The sequence below is a fragment of the Aquarana catesbeiana genome, linkage group LG04 (assembly GCF_042186555.1).
Source record: "Aquarana catesbeiana isolate 2022-GZ linkage group LG04, ASM4218655v1, whole genome shotgun sequence".
NCBI classification, from domain to species: Eukaryota; Metazoa; Chordata; class Amphibia; order Anura; family Ranidae; genus Aquarana; species Aquarana catesbeiana.
The window spans coordinates 294,114,221-294,138,224 of NC_133327.1; the positions used below are offsets into that span (position 1 = coordinate 294,114,221).

At 42.9% G+C, this 24,004-nt stretch overlaps 1 protein-coding gene across 10 annotated transcripts in view; it reads right to left on the reverse strand.

Annotated features, from left to right (window-relative positions):
• Window positions 1-24,004, reverse strand: part of DST (dystonin) — a 690,079-nt gene that overhangs the window by 574,507 nt on the left and 91,568 nt on the right. Inside the window, exon 1 of one of the 10 annotated variants that reach the window (XM_073626696.1) lies at window positions 2,856-3,132. The exons of the other annotated variants lie outside the window; for them this stretch is intronic. Coding sequence (XP_073482797.1) covers window positions 2,856-2,952 — 97 coding nt within the window. The 5' untranslated portion in view covers window positions 2,953-3,132. Of the gene's footprint in view, window positions 1-2,855; window positions 3,133-24,004 lie in introns of those variants that run through there. 10 annotated transcript variants of the gene reach the window in all.

Genomic DNA, 24,004 nt, shown 5'->3' on the forward strand with positions numbered 1-24,004 from the left:
TCTGAATTTTTATATCACCATTACTATAACATTCTATAACCTTAATGACATTACCAAAACTGGACAGAAAGAAATAAGGAGGTACAGTTTGGGTCGCCATACATTTTACAATTTTCTTGTTCAATTTTCTTTAGATTTACCTTCAACTATGTAGTAAAATGGCCTGCCTGATTACAAACAAATTGAAAGTATTTGGGTTTGGCTTCATATTATATGGTTTTGGTAAATCTAAAGGAAAATTGTACAAGAAAATGGTATAATGTATGGCCAGCCTTAGCCTGGATTCACACTTGAGTGTGAGCGCTCTTATGTGGTTTTGGAGATTTATTTTTTTTTTTTGTGCATTTTTAGGTGTTTTCAAGGCTGAATATTTTTGTTTTAGCCAATGGAAAGCTAGTTACTAGAAGGCGTAGATGGTTGTTTGGTACATAATTATACAAAGAATACACAGTATGCTTGTATTTTCAGTTGCTCCCATTGGAGTCTATTGGAGCCAAAAACGCACGATCATAACCCAAAGAAGCTCCTGTACGCTTTCTGATCGATGAGCAACAGCACATCCCTCAGGTGTGAATGGACCAATAAAATAACACAGAAATCTGGTGTTGGAATGCTTTTGGAAACATGCTTCAAATTGCTGAGATGCAGAAGGGAGCTCTTATTAAAGGCCTTAGGCAAGCCATACATGATGCATGTTTCTTTCCTGAAAGCAGACATGGCTGGCAGTGGAATCAGCAATTGTCTTCTCCCGAAGGGGGGGGCAGGGAAAGCTGTCCCCACTGGGAGAAGGCAGTGATTATCACTAGCAGCTATAGCAGCTGCTTGCAATAATCGCAAGCAAATCCGGCAGGCTGGTTGTACACAATTTGATCAATCGCTCAACTTGGTACATTCAGCCTGCCCATTAGCGGTCGAATCCAAGCTGGTTATCGCTAAACAGGCCAAGATTCCAACCGTGTATGGCCAGCCTTATAGAAAAGTCCCATTACTAATTCTGAAAGAATTTAGCACTAGCCTTTAGCCTGTGTTAATGTGTAGTCTTCAGATCAATGGTTATCACACATGAGATGTTCTCATCCTGACTAGGCCTGCATATCTTATGATGAGCAATCTCCCTGCATTACACTCCAGTGAACACATGAGAAACACAACATTATATTTATCAGAAATAGTCTAATTGAAACAATGTTAAAAAGCAACACATATGACATCTCACAGTTCTCACTGGATACAAAGCTGTAAAATGACTATATGATGACAGGCCGTAGTCTCCAGAGATTTACTACTGACATCTATTTCAGGCAAACAACAGAGGTTAAAGGGCACTCATCTAGTGTAAATCACATATCTCCTCTGTTATCAGCAATCGTAAACATTTATAAGTGTTGGAATAGGGTGTGGTATTTTCTGAGGGGGGATGATGAGACTTGGCACAACAACAACATGTTTAATAACACAATTATTATTAAATGATTGTCATATGCAAAAAAAATGGACCAGTATATTCTTATCAACTGATTGACTGTTATAAAATAAAACATAACACTTTCTTTTATTTCACCCAATCAAATAATGAGCCCTTTATTCAATAAAACATTGCCAAGAACAACGGTTCTGTGCAAGTGGATCAGAGCGTCTAATCCTCCTAACATGAAGGCACAGTCCACACGCCCAACAATAAAGGGCAGGGTCTGTACTGAGCTGCAATCAGATTAGCCGTATCTTCACATAAAGACAATTAGCTTCTGGTCACTCCTGCTGCCCGCTCTTATAAGATAATACCATTATAGTCCCATTCAGTCAAATGGACCATAATGGATATTACCTGTCAGCATGCTGGAGACACTCCTTGTGATCAGTGTATGGTGTCACTAAAGTGGGTCATCAGGGGGACAGAGGCAGGTGCAACTATATCATAATGTCACAAAGAAAGCTGCACGGAACTATAGACTATGTGTGCCACAGATCTGTAATTACTGTTACAAACCCAATACATACCAATGTCACAAAGAAAGCTGCACAGAACTATAGACTATGTGTGCCACAGATCTGTACTGACCGATACAAACCCAATACATACCAATGTCACAAAGAAAGCAGAAAATACCTATAGACTGTGTGTGCCATAGATCGGTACTGACCATTACAAATCCATTACATACCAATGTCACAAAGAAAGCAGAACATACCTATAGATGTGTGTGCCATAGATCGGTACTGATCACTACAAATCCATTACATACCAATGTCACAAAGAAAGCAGAAAATACCTATAGACTGTGTGTGCCATAGATCGGTACTGACCATTACAAATCCATTACATAACAATGACAAAAAGAATGAGGAACATACCTACAGATGTGTGTGCCATAGATTGGTACTGACCAATACAAATCTGTTACATAACAATGTCACAAAGAAAGGAGAACATATCTATAGACTGTAAAGAGAAGCAGGCAGAATCTGGAGCAGCTCTTCATGGTAACCACTCAGCTTCTAGCTTCCGCTTGTTCAGTTAAGCATTGCAATTGAAAGCTAGAAGCTGATTGGTTGCCATGCACAGCTGTTCCAGATTCTGTTATAGATCTGTATAGACAGAAGTTTAGGATGATGTGATGTGCTATGGAGCAATGCACAGAGGTGTGTGTATATAGGTGAAGTTCTATTAGCCCTGTGCTCCTCCAATGTATGTATGTAGATGATGATGTGCCCATGAAGGAGGGCTGTATGCTGCTCCCTGCCTTATCTGCAGTAACTGACACTCGTGCTGGCTGCCTGTGTGCGGCTATTTTAGGTGAGTGCCCTTCTCCCAGCTCTGATCCTCCAGCCGGCTCGGTGCCCTGTGTGCCCAGTACCTTTATATCTCTCCAGCACGTCTTCATAGGCCTGCAAATACTCCTGCTCGTCCGTGCGGCGCTGAGATGACGCCGAGCTGGCCATGTAATAAGCCATGCCGCCCTGATCACTGTCCACACAGCCGGGGGCTCCGGCCAGCAGCCTGGGGAGAGCAGCGACCAGCCGGGATGTGAAGAAGGGGAGGGGCAGCTGTCAGTGGGACACGCCCCGTCTGCCCCCGATCCTCCTCCCCCCCCGCCGCCTGTCACTGGCCGACCACCAGCGTCCCAGCTGTCACAGGACTTCTCCGAGAGCCGGGGTCGCACTGACAGCACGGGATGCGCATGGACTGGGCGGTGTCCGGGATCATTACACAGCTCTTCTCACAACCCCCCCTCGTCCTGGAAGAAGAGTAGTACCGCCCAGAGCTATAAGAGATGCGAGATGGGAAGAAGAGAGCCTTCACTACTGACTGCTACTGGAAGCATCTTCTCTGCTCCTATTCCCCTGGGGGGCTGACATCAGGCTGCAGCTTCCTCCATACACAGCCAGTCATTGATCACCACTAATACAATCACATCACTACAATGGTGACTTATATCTCATCACTGTCATACAAATACACAACATAGAGGCCACCCAAATCAGACCTCACTGCTCACATCTCATGACTGCTATGGCCTGGCCTGTATGTCTGCTGGGGACTGATCTATGTGTTCTAATAACAAGGGAGCACTGATCTTACCTACACTAAGGCAGACCATACATTCACCAGTTTTTTTCAATCAGCAGGTTGAATGGAAAAAAATGACCTGGCTTCCCCATTCACACATTCTATTGGTATTGTATTCTGACAGTGAGGAGCCTTCTCTGCCCTCACAATACAATGATCAGGGTTGCCAGCTATAGCTGACAGCACGGATCATTTAGGAACAGCGCAACAGGCTAGTTGTACATAAAGCTTCCACTAGTTTTTTTGCTGGGTTAAACAAAAGAAACTCACAGCACCACTGTACTAACAATCCGATGTTAGTACAGCAATTTCCCCTGCTGTTCTATTGTGTTCTTGTGCTCTGAAGGGGGACACCCCCCCCCCCCAAAAAACACTCTGGTCAGTGCACTTATAGGGAGCCGATCTGCAGCTGGTTTTCCAGCATGTACATCTGACAGATGCCGGCTACTAAGGGACCAGCTGCTATATACAGGAGCAGAATGTCGGCTGGTTTTTATTGAACTGCCCAATGTCAATCGGCACTTGGCAGGACCCTGCATTTACTATATCTGGTCTCCCACAGTACACAGAACATGGAAATGACATGATTTTAGTAAATATAAACTGCTAAATACCTTTTCTCATCAGCAGTATATAGCAGTCTTATGCCTTCTATCATTGTCTGGTTAAAGCTTGTAGGAGGAGTTTTCATTTTACTCTGACTGTCCTGTGAGGCTGCATGACCCCTGACCCTCTGGACAGTGCTGATTGGCCCTGTGCTGATCGCATACACCCTCCCAAGAAAGAAAAAAAACTCTCTAGCAATACACACTAAACTGAGCATGTGCAGTGTGCCCCCAAGGCTCTGTCTTATCAGGAGATGGATTGGGGACAGTGGAAGAAGGGGGGGATAAGAGAAGACAGGATCAGTCTTTTTACACAATGTGGATTAACCCCTTAGGTTCCACAGCAAGTATAACAAGCATGCTTTACTGCATATACAGACTGATTTTACTGTTGTGGGTTTAGTAACACTTTAAGTCGATCTATCCATCAACTTGTATACAACCAGCTTGTACATACATGGATTGAAATTCTGCCACTCCCTGCTGAACCAGTCACATTTTTATCCATGGCTGCATTAAAGTGATACTAAACACACAGTGTTTGATTTATATTGTCCCTTCTCTTTCTGTATATGGATGATGGCACTGTAATTATTTTGAATTAAAAATATACATATATATTGAAGTGCATTTTTCCTAATCAATATACAGCTGTCACATGACCCAGCTCTCTCCCGGCCTGTCTGCAGGGAAACATAAGCATCAGGAGCTACTAGTGCTCCGCTGACGGTCACATGTTCAAAATAAAATAAAAAAACAGCCTTTGGATTACTGAGTAAAAATAAATTATTAATAGCAATAAACTGTTTTAAAATGTCATACAATATATATTTAAAATCAAAGCTTTATTATTTTTTGGAAATAACATGGTGTGGGTTGATTTCTTCCAGTCATGCCCCTCCAACCTGTGTCTTAGAATAAGAGGGAGGTGAAGCCTCCATCTATCAAGATGTAATATCCCCCATTGTGTTTAGCTGGTTGGTGGGCATGGAGGAGGAGGGAGGGAGTGGGCTGTCATTTACCACTGTGTATACGCCCACATGAGTGACTCTACAGTCACACGTGCAGAGTTGCCACTACAGCTGCAATATAGCTGAATTGGGGTCATGAACAGAAGGTGGCAATAGAGAGCAAGCAGGATCAAACTGGTTTTTTGCAGATTATAAAAAAGGAATCTCATAGTGACTGAGTGAGTATGAACAGCATGTAATACACTATTTGTTGATAGTTATTTTATGTGGGTTTAGTGACACTTTAAGTCTGACCACACACTATACAAGCTGATTGTACGATCTCCTATAGATCTACCATTAACGATGTAGTGCAAGAGCTTGCCAAGTTTGATACTAATTGGCTGTTTGGGGTTGTCTTCATATTACACAGTTTTGATAAGGTTGGCCATAGATGGATTACAATTCAGCCAGTAGGGACCAGTTACATTTCAATCCATCTATGGCTGTTCCTGTTCGTGAGAAGTCAATCTAATGATCAACTTCTCACGAACGGGCTTGTTAGAAAATTTGTGTTTGATCAGCGCTGCACCCTATTGGCCGCAGTGATCAAGTGTGTATTCTGACAGCAAGGGAATCCTCGCTGTCAGAATAAAATAATACAACAGGGGGATCAGCCCACTGGCCAATCGAAAAAAAACGGAGCCACATATGGCCAACTTAAAGTGATTGTAAAGTCTTATTTTATTTTAGTTAAAAATAACAAACATACCATATTATACTTACCTCCTCTGTGTAATGGTTTTACACAGAGCAGCTCAGATCCTCCTCTTCTTGGGTTCCTGTTCGGTGCTCCTGGCCCCTCCCTCCTGTTCAGTGCCCCCACTGCAAACCACTTGCCATGGGGGGACCCGAGCCGAGCCACAGCTCCCTGTGTCCATTTAGACATGGAGTCATGGCCCAGCCTCGCCATCTTTCTCTTCTCATTGGCTGACTGACTTTGATTGACAGCAGTGGGCACTAATGGCACTGCGCTGCTGTCTCAGCCAATGAGGAGGGGAGTCCCAGGCAGCCGAGACACTCCTGCAACATCGCTGGATCTAGAAGGACCTCAGGTAAGTATTGGGGGGGGGGGGCTGCACACAGAAGGCATTTTATCTTAATGCATAAAATACATTAAAGTGATTGTAAAGTCAATCTGTGACTTTACATGTATGCCCTCCGGGCATGCTGCCATTCACTACAGTGGGGTTGTCTTTTAAAAATGTAAAAAAGGCTAAATACCTTTTGTCACACCACAGCTGTGCGGTCACGTGATCCCCCTGTGTTAGCCGGCCTTGATCTGAGTAGAGAAGCCAAGATTCCCCTGTGACATCAGCCGGCCAGCACAGGGGGATCTCAGCCCCTCCCACTTCTCTCTATAGATCGAGGCCGGCTATCAAAGGGGTATCACGTGACTGCACAGCTGTGGTGTGACAAAAGGTATTTATCCTTTTCCTTTTTTTAAAAGACAAACCCACTGTAATGGATGGCAGCATACCCAGAGGGGATGCATGTATATTAGCTGCATTATGCAGCTTAATAGCAGCAGGAGGGGCGGCAGATGACGGAGGCATGTAAACTGACCATGGTAATCAGGACTCAGCAGCCATGACTATCGTGGTCAGCAGATGCAGGAGGACACAGGAACTGGCAGGATCAACCAGGTTTTTTTTACACGTTAGGAAGGGAAAAATGACATAGCACAAGCACTGTGCTATACAGCATGACTTAAAGGAACAGGATCTTAGTTTTTTTTTTTTAGGGTTACAACCACTTTAAGATAAAAAAAAAAAAAACTTCTGACTTTACAATCTTTTTAACCCTAAATGAGATTGTACAATCAGATTGTATATTATATAGCCAGCTTTAGATCTACCAAGTGTGTAGTTAAAAAAAGTCTGCCTGACTGATTATAGATTGATTGGGTTGGTCTTTATATTACATAGTTTTAGTAAATTTGATTGTACAAACATTGTATGGGCAGATTGTAATGTGTATGGCGAGCCTAATCTTATTTTTTTGCCATTACACCAGGGGTATACAGATACATATGGAATTCAGGAGCCAACAGTACAGCCAGTAGAGAAAAGCTCCAAAGTTAGGTGACAGATGTCATTTCACCCCCCCCTCCCCCCCCAAGCGCCATCTTTTTGTCCCCTATGTGATGAAAAAAAAAGCAAACTAAAACAATTGTTATTTTAATTGTAAAAAATTAAAATTACACCCAATCACATTTTTTTAACATGTGCGCAAAAAACCTGCAAAAGTGGCTCTGGCAGCAAAAGGGTTAAAGGATAAGTTCACCTTCGGGAACATGTTACATCTTATACGCTTTATTGGTTAAAAGAATGACCCCTTACTTTTTTTAGCTGGTTCCTAGATTCAAAGCAAATTTGTCAAACCCTGACTACCAGTATCCCTTAGTTAAGATGTCGACACCTGGACTCGAAGCCAATTGAAGAATCGGCTCGCGTGAGGACAGCGCAGGATCCCTTGACAGGTAAGTGTACTTATATTAAAAGTCAGCAGGCACAGTATTTGTAGCTGCTGAGTTTTAATTTTTTTGGGGGAGACTGGAGCTCCTCTTTAATGCATTCCCTGCATTAAGGTAAAAATTGTCCCACAGTTTGTATCATTCCCCCCCCCCCCCCCCTTATACTTACCCGAGTCCCATCTCGATCCAGCGCTGTGCCCATCTGCAGTTGTCTCCTGTTATTGTTAATCAATTACTGTGAGGAGGGAGCAGGGGGCAGAGCTGAGTCGCAACATGTGTGTCTATAGACGCATACAGCCCAGCTCAGGATTGAGGTTCAGGCTTCCTATGGTGGCACTTCAAGAAGAGGAGGAGCCTAGAGCACTGGTGGGGGACCCAAGAAAAGGAGGTTTGGGGCCACTCTGTGCAAAATCATTGTGATTGTACAGTTAAAGTGGGGTTCCACCCAAAAAAACAAAAATACATAAAAAATCCCAAAAAACAAAAAACAAAAGACATTTGGATATTTTTTTCTTTTTCACTCACCTCTAAATGCCTGTTTCTAGGGGGTCCCTCGTAGTCTGCCCCTTCCACTGCCTGGGCTGGTGACATCACTTCCCCCTCGGCACAGGAAGGGCTCCGCTCTGCTGCCTCCCTCCTGTCAATCATCTGGGACCCATCACAGGTCCCAGGTGACTGAGAGGCCCATCACAGCGCGCGGCGCCGCTCGCGCATGCGCAGTGGGTGCCAGGCTGTGAAGCCACAGCCTGGCGCCCCCAGTTGCAATGCCGGTGCCGCTGAACGGAGGGGGAGACGAGCGGGGCTTCGATCCCCCGCATCGCTGGACCCAGGGACAGGTAAGTGTCCAATTAAAAGTCAGCAGCTGCAGTATTTGTAGCTGCTGACTTTTAATTTTTTTTTTTAACCGGCCCCCAGGGTGGAACTCCTCTTTAATTTTAAGCACACCCTCCTGTCTGCATGCCTGAGCTAAGGGCAGAAAGACTCCAGAAAGTAATTATCTGTTTAAGATGGCCACAGCCAGAAATGTTGGAGGGGGGGTTTTCAAAAGAATTTCTCAGCAAAATAAAGCACAGAGACATGGATGGGGCATTTGCTTTGAATATTAAAAAGAATTAAATAGCATTTTTGGTTTGTGGTGCTCAGATGTAATGTAGTTCTGCTTTAAGCCTTTACAGCCAATGCCTTTAAAGTGGAGTTCCACACAAAAGTGGAACTTCTGCTCATTTGTCTCCTCTCCCCCTCCGGTGCCACAATTGGCCCCTTTCGGGGGGAGGGGGTACAGGATACCTGTCTTTGACTATTCCTATTCCTATTCCCATTCCTGGAAGTCCGGGGCGCGGCCAGTGACTTCACCGCGGGGCTCCCTCCTCCTCTCCCTGTCGCCGGGCCAGTAGGAGAGAGGAGCGGGGCCTCGGGCATGTGCAGTAGGGTTGCCAGCGTGAAGCCGTAAGGCTACACTGCCGGGTACCCCTACCTGCAATGGCGGCGGCAGCACCCGACAGCTGATGGAAACATCAGCTGCGGTACCAACATCGCTGGACTCCAGGACAGGTAAGTGTCCTATTGTTAAAAGCCAGCAGCTGTAGTATGTGTAGCTGCTGGCTTTTAATTTTTTTATTTTGGGAGGAACACCGCTTTAAGGAGCACTGCCTACCTGACTCTTGGAATTTGTACCATATAATTCTGTTGAAGGAACCAGGTGAAAAATGTATAGCCGAACCATGACTACATCCATGGTTCGGCTCTACATCAGATGCCACTGCGGTTCGGATGTTCGGCAGGGAGGTATTACTCCATCCACACTGTAAATGGAGTAAACTATGGGATTTTCAATGTTTAACCCTTAGGCTGAATGAAAGAAACCTATATGTGTATGGCTACCCTTAGTGTCATTGGCTTGGGAGTAGCACAGTGACTTAGTCGTTAGCACTTTTGATCCTCACACAATCCAAAGACATGCTGGTAGGTAATTTGTCCCTATTATGTGTGTACAATGTGTCTATGCACATTCTATGGCATTCTATTATCACATATTACATACTACATGCTGGTCCCATGCTGAACAAATGGGAAGGATTGAGAAGGAACTACCTTGTAAAAAAAAAGTCTCTCGAAAATATCAACCAAACAAACATGTCATTTTTGTATGTGTGCGCTATAATCTATTTTGTTCTTGAACATATCAGACATGATGCCCATAGAATCTCCAAGAGTTAGATAAGGCTGTACAGATATATACAGTGGCTTGCGAAAGTATTCGGCCCCCTTGAACTTTTCAACCTTTTGCCACATTTCAGGCTTCAAACATAAAGATATAAAATTTTAATTTTTTGTGAAGAATCACCAACAAGTGGGACACAATTGTGAAGTGGAACGAAATCTATTGGATATTTTAAACTTTTTTAGCAATTAAAAAACTGAAAAGTGGTGCGTGCAAAATTATTCGGCCCCTTTACTTTCAGTGCAGCAAACTCACTCCAGAAGTTCAGCGAGGATCTCTGAATGATCCAATGTTGTCCTAAATGACTGATGGTGATAAATAGAATCCACCTGTGTGTAATCAAGTCTCTGTATAAATGCACCTGCTCTGTGATAGTCTCAGGGTTCTGTTGAAAGCGCAGAGAGCATCATGAAGACCAAGGAACACACCAGGCAGGTCCGTAATACTGTTGTGGAGAAGTTTAAAGCCGGATTTGGATACAAAAAGATTTCCCAAGTTTTAAACATCCCAAGGAGCACTGTGCAAGTGATCATTTTGAAATGGAAGGAGTATCAGACCACTGCAAATCTACCAAGACCTGACTGTCCCTCTAAACTTTCAGCTCAGACAAGGAGAAGACTGATCAGAGATGCAGCCAAGAGGCCCATGATCACTCTGGATGAACTGCAGAGAACTACAGCTGAGGTGGGAGAGTCTGTCCATAGGACAACAATCAGTCGTACACTGCACAAATCTGGCCTTTATGGAAAAGTGGCAAGAAGAAAGCCATTTCTCAAAGATATCCATAAAAAGTCTCGTCTAAAGTTTGCCACAAGCTACCTGGGAGACACACCAAACATGTGGAAGAAGGTGCTCTGGTCCGATGAAACCAAAATCGAACTTTTTGGCCACAATGCAAAATGATATGTTTGGCGTAAAAGCAACACAGCTCATCACACTCAACACACCATCCCCACTGTCAAACATGGTGGTGGCAGCATCATGGTTTGGGCCTGCTTTTCTTCAGCAGGGACAGGGAAGATGGTTAAAATTGAGGGGAAGATGGATGCAGCCAAATACAGGACCATTCTGGATGAAAACCTGTTGGAGTCTGCAAAAGACCTGAAACTGGGACGGAGATTTATCTTCCAACAAGACAATGATCCCAAACATACAGCAAAATCTACAAAGGAATGGTTCACAAATAAACGTATCCAGGTGTTAGAATGGCCAAGTCAAAGTCCAGACCTGAATCCAATCGAGAATCTGTGGAAAGAGCTGAAAACTGCTGTTCACAAACGCTCTCCATCCAACCTCACTGAGCTCGAGCTGTTTTGCAAGGAAGAATGGGCAAGAATTTCAGTCTCTCGATGTGCAAAACTGATAGAGACATACCCCAAGCAACTTGCAGCTGTAATCGCAGCAATAGGTGGCTCTACAAAGTATTAACGCAAGGGGGCCGAATAATTTTGCACGCCCCACTTTTCATTTTTTTATTAGTTAAAAAAGTTTCAAAAATCCAAAAGATTTCGTTCCACTTCACAATTGTGTCCCCACTTGTTGGTGATTCTTCACAAAAAATAAAAATTTTATATCTTTATGTTTGAAGCCTGAAATGTGGCAAAAGGTTGAAAAGTTCAAGGGGGCCGAATACTTTCGCAAGCCACTGTACATACAAACATGGCGGATGTGCTCTGTACACCAGTACTGGTCCGTCGCTGTTGGTAACATCTAATTACTGATCTCTGCATTGCTTTATAATGGAAGCCAGGGTTCATAAAGCACACATTCTCAAACCTGTCATCATTGCATGGTTGTATATTATTATATACTAAAGATTTATTCACATGACCATCCTGTTTGTTTTTCTATGAGTGAGCCTCGCCCGGAGAAAGCAGAGTGTAAAGGAAGCAGAGGGAAGAGCAGCCATGGAAAATACCTCACACATGTACATATCTATCCTCCAAAACACAGAGGGAAACTCCATGCCAAACATCACAGGTGCAGTGCCAGGGGGAGGACGCTACTCACAGGCTGGGGCGTCTATTATTTATAGCAGCATGCCATGGATTGTGGAGATGCTACTCACAGGCCTTTTTTACCTTTTACAGAAACAGAAGCAAAATCCCTGAAGAAGAACTCTAGTGTTAGGGCTCTTTCACACTGGAATTCTAACATTGCAGCCTGACAGAGCTGTACACATGCCATGGCCGCGACACCTTGAGTCACAGCCGCAGCATTTAAACTCGGGCTACAGAGTCTGACAGGTGACACGCCTGTCAAACTCACCCTTTGAGTTCATTGAGGCTGAACCGCAATCACAAGCTAAATGCTTGGCTCACAGCTGCAGCTCAATGTATATTTGCAATTTGAAAAAAAAAGAAAAAAGTAAAAAAAAAAGAAAAAAGTTTAAAAAAAAACAGAAAAAACAGGCATCAGTAGTGCCACCTGAAAGCCTCACAGCATATTAACCCACAATGCTGGGTAAAGCCACATACACACTATCAGATTTTCTGCTGATTTTATGCCTTCAGATTTACCAAAACCATATAATATGAGATCAAACCTTAGGAGTTTCAATTTGTATGCAATCAGGCAGGCCCTTGCACTACATGGATTTGGTAAATCTGAAGACACAAATCAGCAGAAAATCTGATAGTGTGTATGGGGCTTAACTCACAAAGCACAGTGCAGTATGAACTATCATGTTAGGCTGCATTCACATCTGAGCAGAGTGATTTTCAGACGTTTTCATGATTTTTTTATATGTATAGAAGTATTTTAGAAGCTTATTTTAGGTGTTTTTTATGTGTATTCAGGCTTCCGCCATTTTTTGTTTTAGACTCACACGTCAGCAGTTTTCAGCTCAACGCTTAGAAACGTTCAACAAGCAGAATCCCAATTATTTCAATAGCCCCTGTTCACATTTGAGCGTGTTGTCGCCTGTAGCAAAATGGCTGTTGCTCTAAAAAGTACATGAGCTACTTTTCAGGCAGATTTGAGCATTTTTGTTTCTATAGACTTCGATGGAAAATGCCTGAACAGCAAGAAATTAGTGTTTTTTCAAGCATTTTTTTTAGGGGATTTCAGCTCAAAATGCAGCTCCCCTCCCCTTTTCTAGCATCACTCCACACCTTACACAGGTTTCTATTGGCCACAGCAAAAACGCCTAAATGAAAAACGTTTAAATCTGCTACAAATATACTTGAAAACGCCTGGAAAAAAGGCCTGAAAATGCTCAGCTCAAGTGTAAATGAAAACACAAGGGAGAGGAGATCAGTTCTTTACAGGATAAAATGTTTGATTCATGCATTATCAGACGGCACTCCTATTCAATTCTATGGGACCAAAAACATCCAAGTCTGCCTGAAAAATAGCACATGTAACCTGTGGAGCGTCAGGAGTCAAGCTACAGATGCCTGAACCCTCATACCTGAACAGCCACCCTTGAAATACATTGGATTTTGCATGCTGAGTGTTTTAGAGCTTTAGATATGAATGGGGCCTTAACACATGTGCAGTAATACACTGCAATGCACCACCACAGATTGAATGTGTTCTAAAGCATCAGCCCGTTTTCCCACAGTCCACAGTCCTTCTGTTATAGTATAAGAGCACTGATGGCTCTAAAATGTGTGTGTATATATATATATATATATATATATATATATATATATGTATATATATATATATATATATATGTATATATATATATATATATATATGTATATATATATATATATTACTGTGACAGCAAGAGGCCCTGTCGCTGTGAGAGTATCGGAAAAAGTGACACAGGATTTGCATTTAGGGTTAATGTGACTATCATTTCTGAGCAGAGAAAGCTGTGTTTTTGGCTTTCTCCAGGTTCTGTGGTCCTGGATTGGATTGGATTTTTGTGGAAGAAACTCCTACGCGGGCAGAACTAATGTGCATGTGAACTTTCTGTTTATTTAATAAAAGTGGGCTGTTATGCCTTAAAATACAGTTTTGAACTGGCGCAACACATTGTAAGCACGCCTACCACTTGAGTTTAAAGTGGTTGTAATTCTACAAAAAAAAAAAAAAAGATCCTGTTCCTTGAAAGCATAAATAACAGCATGGTGCTTGTGCTGTGTAATTTGTCCCTTTGCATCATCTACAGGAAAATACCTGGCTGATCATGCCTGTAATGCCCTCCCATCTGTAAATTGACCACGTTTATTATGGCTGCTGACCCATGATACTGTGGTCAGTTTACGTGCCTCTGTCTTTCCGCTGCCTCTCCTCCCCCCCCCCCTCGCCTGTCAGCTAGTGCCAGTGCCGATCTGCTCCCTGCTCCTCCCCTCATGCTGCTAAAATGACTGTGTTTTATTAATAGAATCCCCTGTTTCATTAAGTTACAGTGGGGCAAAAGAGTATTTAGTCAGCCACCAATTGTGCAAGTTCTTCCACTTAAAAAGATGAGAGAGGCCTGTAACTGTCATCGTAGGTATACCTCAACTATGAGAGACAAAACTTGGAAACAAATCCAGACAATCACATTGTCTGATTTTTGAAAGAATTTATTTGCAAATTATGGTGGAAAATAAGTATTTGGTCACCTACACACAAGCAAGATTTCTGGCTCTCACAGACCTGTATCTCCTTCTTTAAGAGGCCCCTCTGTCCTCCACTCATTACCTGTATTAATGGCGCCTGTTTGAACTTGTTATCAGTATAAAAGACACCTGTCCACAACCTCAAACAAGATACAAGAACATATTTGGGGGGCACACCCTACAATGCATTTAAATTCAAGATGGTGCTGCTATAACACCTACAAACAGTACAAAATATTTTACAGCGCACACATACAAGAATTACATTTCCTGCAAGGCTAGTTAAAAACACCTGAACATATTCAAAAAATACGGGGGTTTGGTCACACTATATGATCATATAGTGCTAAGCCCACTTACTGCGACAAAGTACCCCGAATTAGTGGGTCCTACTCTAGTAATAGAATGGAAGATCCTTTGTCTCAACCATGGGAGCTGAACTCATCTATGTGGGAGAACTGAAGGGGATACATCTTATGCACTGGTGGCCACTAAATAGGAGGTAATGAGGAGGGGGAGGGGTGCTCCAGCCCAAAAAACCTGGTCAGAGCCTATTACAATATACAAGAACATATTCTATTACTAGAGTAGGACCCACTAATTCGGGGTACTTTGTCGCAGTAAGTGGGCTTAGCACTATATGACCATATAGTGGAACCAAACCCCCATATTTTTTGAATATGTTCAGGTGTTTTTAACTAGCCTTGCAGGAAATGTCATTCTTGTATGTGTGCGCTGTAAAATATTTTGTAGGTCTTATAGCAGCACCATCTTGAATTTAAACGCATTGTAGGGTGTGCCCCCCAAATATGTTCTTGTATGTTCAAATATGTGAAGACCAAAGAGCTGTCGAAGGACACCAGAAACAAAATTGTAGACCTGCACCAGACTGGGAAGACTGAATTTGCAATAGGCAAGCAGCTTGGTGTGAAGAAATCAACTGTGGGAGCAATAATTAGAAAATGGAAGACATACAAGACCACTGATAATCTCCCTCGATCTGGGGCTCCACGCAAGATCTCACCCCGTGGGGTCAAAATGATCACAAGAACGGTGAGCAAAAATCCCAGAACCACACGGGGGGACCTAGTGAATGACCTGCAGAGAGCTGGGACCAACATAACAAAGGCTACCATCAGTAACACACTACGCCTCCAGGGACTCAGATCCTGCGGTGCCAGACGTGTCCCCCTGCTTAAGCCAGTACATGTCTGGGCCCATCTGAGGTTTGCTAGAGAACATTTGGATGATCCAGAAGAGGATTGGGAGAATGTCATATGGTCAGATTAAACCAAAGTAGAACTGTTTGGTAGAAACACAACTCGTCGTTTGGAGGAGAGAGAATGCTGAGTTGCAACCAAAGAACACCATACCTACTGTGAAGCATGGGGGTGGCAACATCATGCTTGGCTGTTTCTCTGCATAGGGAACAGGACGACTGATCCGTGTACATGAAAGAATGAATGGGGCCATGTATCGTGAGATTTTGAGTGCAAACCTCCTCCTCCCATCAGCAAGGGCATGGAAGATGAAACGTGGCTGGGTCTTTCAGCATGACAATGATCCCAAACACACCACCCGGGCAACGAAGGAGTGGCTTCGTAAGAAGCATTTCAAGGTCCTGGAGTGGCCTAGCCAGTCTCCAGATCTCAACCCCATAGAAAACCTTTGGAGGGAGTTGAAAGTTGCCCAGCGACAGCCCCAAAACATCACTGCTCTAGAGGAGATCTGCATGGAGGAATGGGCCAACATACCAGCAACAGTGTGTGACAACCTTGTGAAGACTTATAGAAAACGTTTGACCTCTGTCATTGCCAACAAAGGATATATAACAGAGTATTGAGATGAACTTTTGATATTGACCAAATACTTATTTTCCACCATCATTTGCAAATAAATTCTTTCAAAAATCAGACAAGGGGATTGTCTGGATTTGTTTCCACATTTTGTCTCTCATAGTTGAGGTATACCTATGATTACAATTACAGGCCTCTCTCATCTTTTTAAGTGAGAGAACTTGCACAATTGGTGGCTGACTAAATACTTTTTTGCCCCACTGTATGTGCCCAGTGTATTTTATATATAAAAAATATGTAGCTTTAGGGTACTTTCACACTGGGGCGGCACTTTACCATCGATTTTAGCGGCGCTTTTCGGTCGCTAGCGGGGCGCTTTTAACCCCCGCTAGTGTCCAAAGAAGGGGTTAAAAGCGCCTGTGTTGTGGCGCTTCGGAAGCGCTTTTCAGGCGCTTTGGAAGTGCTGCCCATTCATTCCAATGGGCAAGGGGCATTGTGAGAGCGCTCTATACAGCGCTCCCACACCTCCCCAAAGATGCTGCTTGCATGACTTTTTTACCCCTCCCGCAAGTGCACCGCCCCAGTGTGAAAGCACTCACACTGGGGGGAGGCAGTTTTCAGGTGCCTTACAGGCGCTATTTTTAGCGCTAAAATGCCTGAAAACTGCTTCAGTGTGAAAGTAGAATTATACCTTATTTCAGAGCGCCGCTCACGTGATCGCCTACCGCTCCCCTTCTCTCCTCCCCTCCTCTGATGTCAGCGGGGGTCTGGCAGCCCCTCCCACTGTAGTTCTCACACTGGGGGAGGAGAGCAAGGGGCAGTCACGTGAGCGCTGAGTGGCGCTCTGAAATAAGGTATAAAGCTACATATTTTTAATATAGAATATACACTGGGCACATAACTTAATGATTGACTTCTACGCAATCAAGGTTTAGCTCTACTTGCGTACCTCTCCAACCTATGGGATATCAGTCCCAACAGCGAGGCACCCGTTCATCTTCCATACCATTAAAATACACACTAATGCTGGAGTCCAACTATGATCCTAATTATACTTTATTGGTAAAAGGCAAGCTATCCATTGTACCCAAAAGAACAACAAGACACTAACATGTTTTTGGAAAAAAACCTTAATCATAGCATAATCTCTTTCTGGCTATGTAACACATATTTGGCAAGGAGGGTGGTTCTTAAAGCAGAGTTCCACCCAAATGTATTGTCTTCCTTGCCTAGATGCTGACATGCCGTTTAAAAAAATTTAAATCGCCGTAATTACCTTTTATTTTTCTATTCTTCTTTGCACTTCCTGGTTCTCCTCCCGTGGGAGTAGGCGTGTTTCTAGCCTCTCCCAGACTCCTGGGAGCTAGTCTCAGGCTTCCCAGGATGCCACTGAGCATGTGCGGGAACGAGCGGTGAATGCTGGGAGCACAGCATTCACCACATCCAGGAAATAAATGCTTGTGGGCTTCAAATGCCCACAATGAAGATGGAAACCGCCTGCAGTGAATAATATAAGTTATTCTTTCCGACGAAATCTGACACAGGCGGACATATTACACACAATATGTGAGTATGTAATGCTGAGAAGAAAAGTTTGTGAATGAACTAAAAAAAAAAAAAAAACGATAGATAGGTGGACCCCCGCTTTAATTCCCACACCCTGCACATATGTGTCCATGATGGCTGAGGTTTCTGTGCTGAGAGCACAATCACTGTACATTCCCAGCACAGTGACTGAGCTGTCACCTACAGCTCTTGATCTTTAGTCATGATCCAAGTCATGTGACCCCGTGACAGCCAATCACAGCGGTCACATGATCGGGAAGGTCGCCTTTCCCCTCCACCAGTTAAAGGGCTGTGGAAGGGGATAATAATATCTATTACTAAGGCGTTTGCTGAAATGCGCTAGGATCTTGTTGGCTTGCAGAGGATTACAGGAAGCTAACAAAAAGACACACTGGGGTTGATTTACTAAAACTAGAGAGTGCTAAATCTAGTGCAGCTCTGCTTAGAAACCAATCAGCTTCTAACTTCAGCTTGTTCAATTAAGCTTGGATGAAAAAAAAAATCTGGAAACTGATTGGTTTCTATGCAGAGCTGCACCAGATTTTGCGCTCTCCCATTTTAGTACATCTCTCCCAATGGGATGCTATCTAAAAATACACAATTATTTTTTAGTTGTTTAACTAGCTTGCATTGAGGTCTTTGACCTAAAGACTCTGAATATTTAGCTTGCTAAATAATAAAGTTGTAAAATAAACACAGGAAAAGAGCATTTTAAGTAAGTGTGTATGGTTACGGTTCCTAGCATCCCATTCCAGCAGCTATTCTGTTGCATCTAACTGGAGCATGGCATGCTTTCTTTTTATCACAGTGTGCACCACCATACACTGGAGCGTACTGATAAAATTCCAGCACATGGAAAATCTTAAAAAGGCATGACAAAAAATGCTTCTAATGTGTTACTGGTTTATATGCGTTTTCAAGCTAATTTGCACAGTTTATGTGTAAACACATACCAAATACCATAAACCAGTAGCTGGTATATTGAAAATGATGGCATTGCTTTGATTGTAAACTGGATTTAATCCCAAAACAAATTTGTTATACTTCACATAAAGCCATAACCCCCATTAAATGGGATGGTATTATAAGCGATAGTATGCAATCAGAACAAAGCAACAGGTTCTCATTAATCACCCCGCTTACCTCCCCAGCAGCAAATACTACTACATTTTGTTGCCCAGATCTGGAGAAGGCCGCTGTGTAAGCAAGAGAGTTGTTTGAATCAAAGCTTACACAGGGCTATAGGGCTCTCCACATGTAACATTTCTGGTGCTCAGTGATAGGCCAAGCGCTGCCACATGGCATGGGTCATACCCAAAAGTACCAGATATTTTCCTTTCTGCCAGCAGCTGACTAAAGCAATGGGGTGGTGTGAAGGACAGGTGAATATGTACTGCTGGGGAGGGGGGAGTTAAAGCAAATCCTTAGTTTTTCTCTGCAGATCTTCGTCTGGTATTTAACTAGCTGAGAACAGTGGGAATGCTATACATGCCCGAAAAAACTTAAAGTACACAGGGCATGTGTAGCACATCCAGTCCTTCTGATCTGCTGCCGCAACCTCCCCATTCCACTTGCCAGCAATTCTTAGCTCTTAAAATAATGTTGGATACAATGTTTATAAACAATGTTTTAGACGTATACATACATGTACATAAAATTATTACTGTGTTACCTTAAAGCAGAACTTCACCCTTAGCCCCTGTTGACACCGGTGCAACTTGACATGCGATTTGACAGTTCCAAATTGCATGACAAATCGCACCCTATTGCTGGCAATGGAACCGTTCATATCGATGCAACTCATGTTGCAGCAATTATGAAATATGTGTTTCCTGCACTACTTTTTGCCAATTTTATTGCCACTTGCATAGACTTCTGTTAAATGAAGTTGCAAGCTGCAATTAAAATGGCAGTGCAAATCGCACTAAGGTGCATCAATGAAACTGCACTGAAGTAATGCGGTTATAAAGCTGCACCAGTGTGAATGGGGGCTAAAAGGGAAGTTCTGCTTTAACATCTCTTTCCCCCTCCTCTCCCACTTTTCGAGTTTTTTTTTTTTTTTTTGAGAGGGGGTGAGCCAGCACCTAGTTTTAGCAAGTACTCACTCCCGCTTCGGCTCTGACCACTTAAGCAATCCAATTTCCAGTTCTTCACATCCCTCCCTGTCCACAATCTTTTAGGACACGTCACAGGTCCCAGAAAGCTGCAGGACCATTCACAAAGCATAGAGCGGCTCGCGCATGCGCAGTGGGAAGCCAGCTGTGCAGCCACAAGGAGTCACAGCAGGCTTCGCTTAGTAAATGGGCTGGCACCAGGGACCCAAAGACCGGTGAAAGGGTGAGGACAGTGCTGAATCCTTGGACAGATAAGTGTCCTTTTTTTAAAAGTCAGCAGCAACAGTATTTGTAGCTGTTGACTTTTTTTTTTTCTGTTAAAGGGTTACTAAACCCTCGTTTCTTTTTTTTTTTTAAATAACAAATATATCATACTTACCTCCTCTGTGCAGTTGGTTTTGCACAGAGTGGCCCCGATCCACCTCTCAGTGGCCCTGTTGGCTCCTCCTCTTCTCGAGTGCCCCGTCGGAGAAGCGCTCTCCCTCAGGACACCCGTGCGGGCACACTCCCGAGTCCTGCTGCTGGGTCTATTGAAACTGACAGCAAGACTCGGCCCCGCCCCCCCGGCGCCCGTGTCATTGGATTTGATTGACAGCAGTGGGAGTCAATGGCTGTGCTGCTATTAATCTATCCAATCATGACATGAGCCACCGGCCGGAGCTGGTGTGCTCATTCCCTTCACAGGAATTACGGGGCTCAGGTAAGTAAAAGGGGGGCTCAGGGGGGCTGCTGCATGACAGGCATATGCATTAAGGTGAAAAACCTTGAGGGTTTACAAGCCCTTTAAGACTGGAAGTCCTTTTTAAGTAATGACGAAGGTATTATTGAATAAACAGGCCCATACCAGAAATGTAAAAATAGCTCTAGTCCATAGGAGGCTAATGCCGCGTACACACGATCGGATTTTCCAACGGGAAATGTTGGATGTCAGGCTGTTGGCGGAAAATTCGACCGTGTGTATGCTCCATCGGACAATTGTTGTCGGACTTTCCGCCAACAAAAGTTGGCTAGCATGTTCTCAAATTTTCCACCAACAAATGTGTGTTGTCGGACTTTCCGATCCGATAAACAAGTTTGTCGGACAAAAGTACAAACCGCCATGCTCGGAAGCAGAAGTGGTCAGTTTTGTAAACTAACATTTGTAATGGAGAATTAACATTCGTGACGTGGCAAATTATGAAATCTCCAAATGCAGTGCACAATTCTCTTCTACTTTAATGGGATAATAATGAAGCTGCTTTGCTGGTGATACTGATGGAGTTACTGCAAATTAATTTTCAAAGGCTTTTTTTCTAGTGATATCAAGAATAATATTATTATGGTTTTAACCAAAGAGTGCATTCTATGCATCCAAAAATATAGAAAATATACCAAATCAAATCATTATTCAAACAAAAAAATAATGTCAAAGCAATAACTCCAAGGCCAGTAATAACACGTTATCTCCTCCGATTCCGCAACATGAAGAACGGCCGTTCAGAAACGAACTGAAAAACATGAAATGAAAAGCGTGAACAGAAAAGCGCTAAATGAAAAACGTGAAAAGAAAAGCGCAAATCAACGCTCACCAAACTTCTACTAACACGAAATTAGCAGAAGGAGCCCAAACGGTAGCGCTAAAGAGCTTAAAAACCACGTAGTACGTCTAGTACGTCACTACGTTCGTAATTGTTGGCCAACATTTGTGTGACCGTGTGTATGCAAGACAAGTTTGAGCCAACGCCCTTCAGACAAAACTCCAAGGTTTTGTTGTTGGAAAGTCTGATCGTGTATACGAGGCTTTACAGTTGTGAGAGTGGAAGTGGTTAAAGATTTGCAAGGAGGAAGGTTTCTTACTGCAGAGAAGACATATTAAAATACTTCAAATCAAATCCTGCTTTCAAGATGGCCAAAGACTCAAAACCTGAAAAAGAGTGGGGGAATATGGTGGTGCCTGGGAGGGAGCTTGTGGAGAGGCGAATATTTGGGGACTACAGTAAAACTAAAGGCAACGTCATATTTTTTTGTTTTAGATAGAGTAGAGCAGGATTAGAATACCTGTCAGGGTTTATTTGCTATCTGTGGCCCCTTTATGGAGATTCACCCTCTCTATTTACATTGTTAACATTATCACCAAAAGTGAAAATGAATGCCAAATTTTGGATTGTCCCCAAAACTGAAATAAAGGAGAAATGTACCCAAAACTATGTAGTGTGAGAATACCTACATCAACCATCCATTCATAACTCCTATGCCTGAAATACATTTAAATGGTAGAACAGTAGAACAAAAATCAGCAATATAATATGAATGTAATAATTGTAGCTGATCACAGGGGGAAAAAAACATGTTCATTACATTTAGGATAATAAAAATACTGCATGTGTCATGTTTTTATGTAAGTTCACCGCCTTCAATGTCACATTATGTATGTTTTCCTTGGTTTGTAGGTGTCTTTCTTGCATTTATTTTTAAAGGACCTAAACAAGACCTATTTTGCTTCCCACTGTCATGTTTCTACAATTATTGTAGCAGATGGCCCCAGCTGTCACTTGTTCTTCCCCTGAACATAAGAAACACAAGTTCAGACCGCACCGCACTGTCCTCAGAATTATTATGGATTACTGCACTGCTTCCACCTGCTAGATGTTTTATATACTAAAAATATAATAGCCAACTATCTGGGCTTACTGACCAAATTGGTATTAAATTAAAGCTGAACTGTGGGAATATGAATATGAAAAAGCTACCCTTGCAGTGGGGACACCAAAACAAATGGCTTCTGCACATAATGTCGGTGCTAGCACCCATTTGAATGAGGCTTTGTCGTTGCTCTACAAAAACAACAAGCATTCAACCCTTGCAGAATTGGGGGGGGGGGGGGGGGGGCTATTGTAAGAGTATTTTTTTAATTTCTCCAAATACAGCATTATAAAAAGTAGACTATGGTCAAAAAAAGGGGGTGCTGATGCAAAGGCTATACAAACGTGACATTTCCAGCGTACTCTCAAAGAAATGCTGGAAGTTAAACTCAGAACATATGTTTTTGCATTTGATTCCAAAGAGTTACAGTTAGGTCCATATATATTTGGACACAGGCACAATTTTAGATTTTTTCAGGTATTTACCAAAACCAATTGAAGCTATAGTTATATAATGGATATGGGCTGAAAGTGCACACTCTCTGGTTTAATTTAAGGGTATGTACATCCAAAACATCCAGACCAAAAGTAATTGGACAATTGAATCAAAAGCTATTTCATGGCCAGGTGTGGACTACTCCATTATCTCTTCATCAATTAAGCAGGTAAAAGATCTGGAGCTGATTCAAAGAGTGGTATTTGCATTTGGAATCTATTGCTGTGAACCTACACCATGCATTCAAAGAAGCTGTCCATGCAAGTGAAACAGGCCATCGTAAGGCTTCAAAAACGAAACACATCCACCAGAGAGATACAAGCAACATTAGGAGTGGCAAAATCAACACCAACACTGGTGGGCTCAGCAACATAAAAAGGCCTGGACGTCCAAGAAAGACAACAGTGGTGGATGATTGCAGGATCCTCTCTATGGTAAAGAAAAACCCATTCACAAGTGAAGGACACTCTCCAGGAGGTGGGCGTATCATTGTCGAAGTCTACAATCAAGAGAAGACTTCATGAAAGCAAATACAGAGGGTTCACCACAAGGTGCAAACCATTTATAAGCTTGAAGAATAGAAAAGCCAGATTAGATTTTGCCAAAAAAACATCTAGAAAAGCCAGACCAGTTCTGGAAAAGCATTCTTTGGATAGATGAAACTAAGATTAATCTGTACCAGAATGGCAGGAAGACAAAAGTGTGGAGACGGCTTGGAACAGCTCATGATCCAAAGCACACAACGTCATCTGTAAAATATGGTGGAGGCAGTGTGATGGCATGGGCATGCATGGCTTCCAGTGGCACTGAGTCATTGGTGTTTATTGATGATGTGACTGGCAAAGCATCAGAAAGGAGGAAACCCAGTCTTTGGTAATGTCCATGGGTTCCAGACTTCAGGCAGTCATTGCCAGTAAAGGATTCTCAACAAAATATTAAAAATATACATTTTATTTATGATTATATTCATTT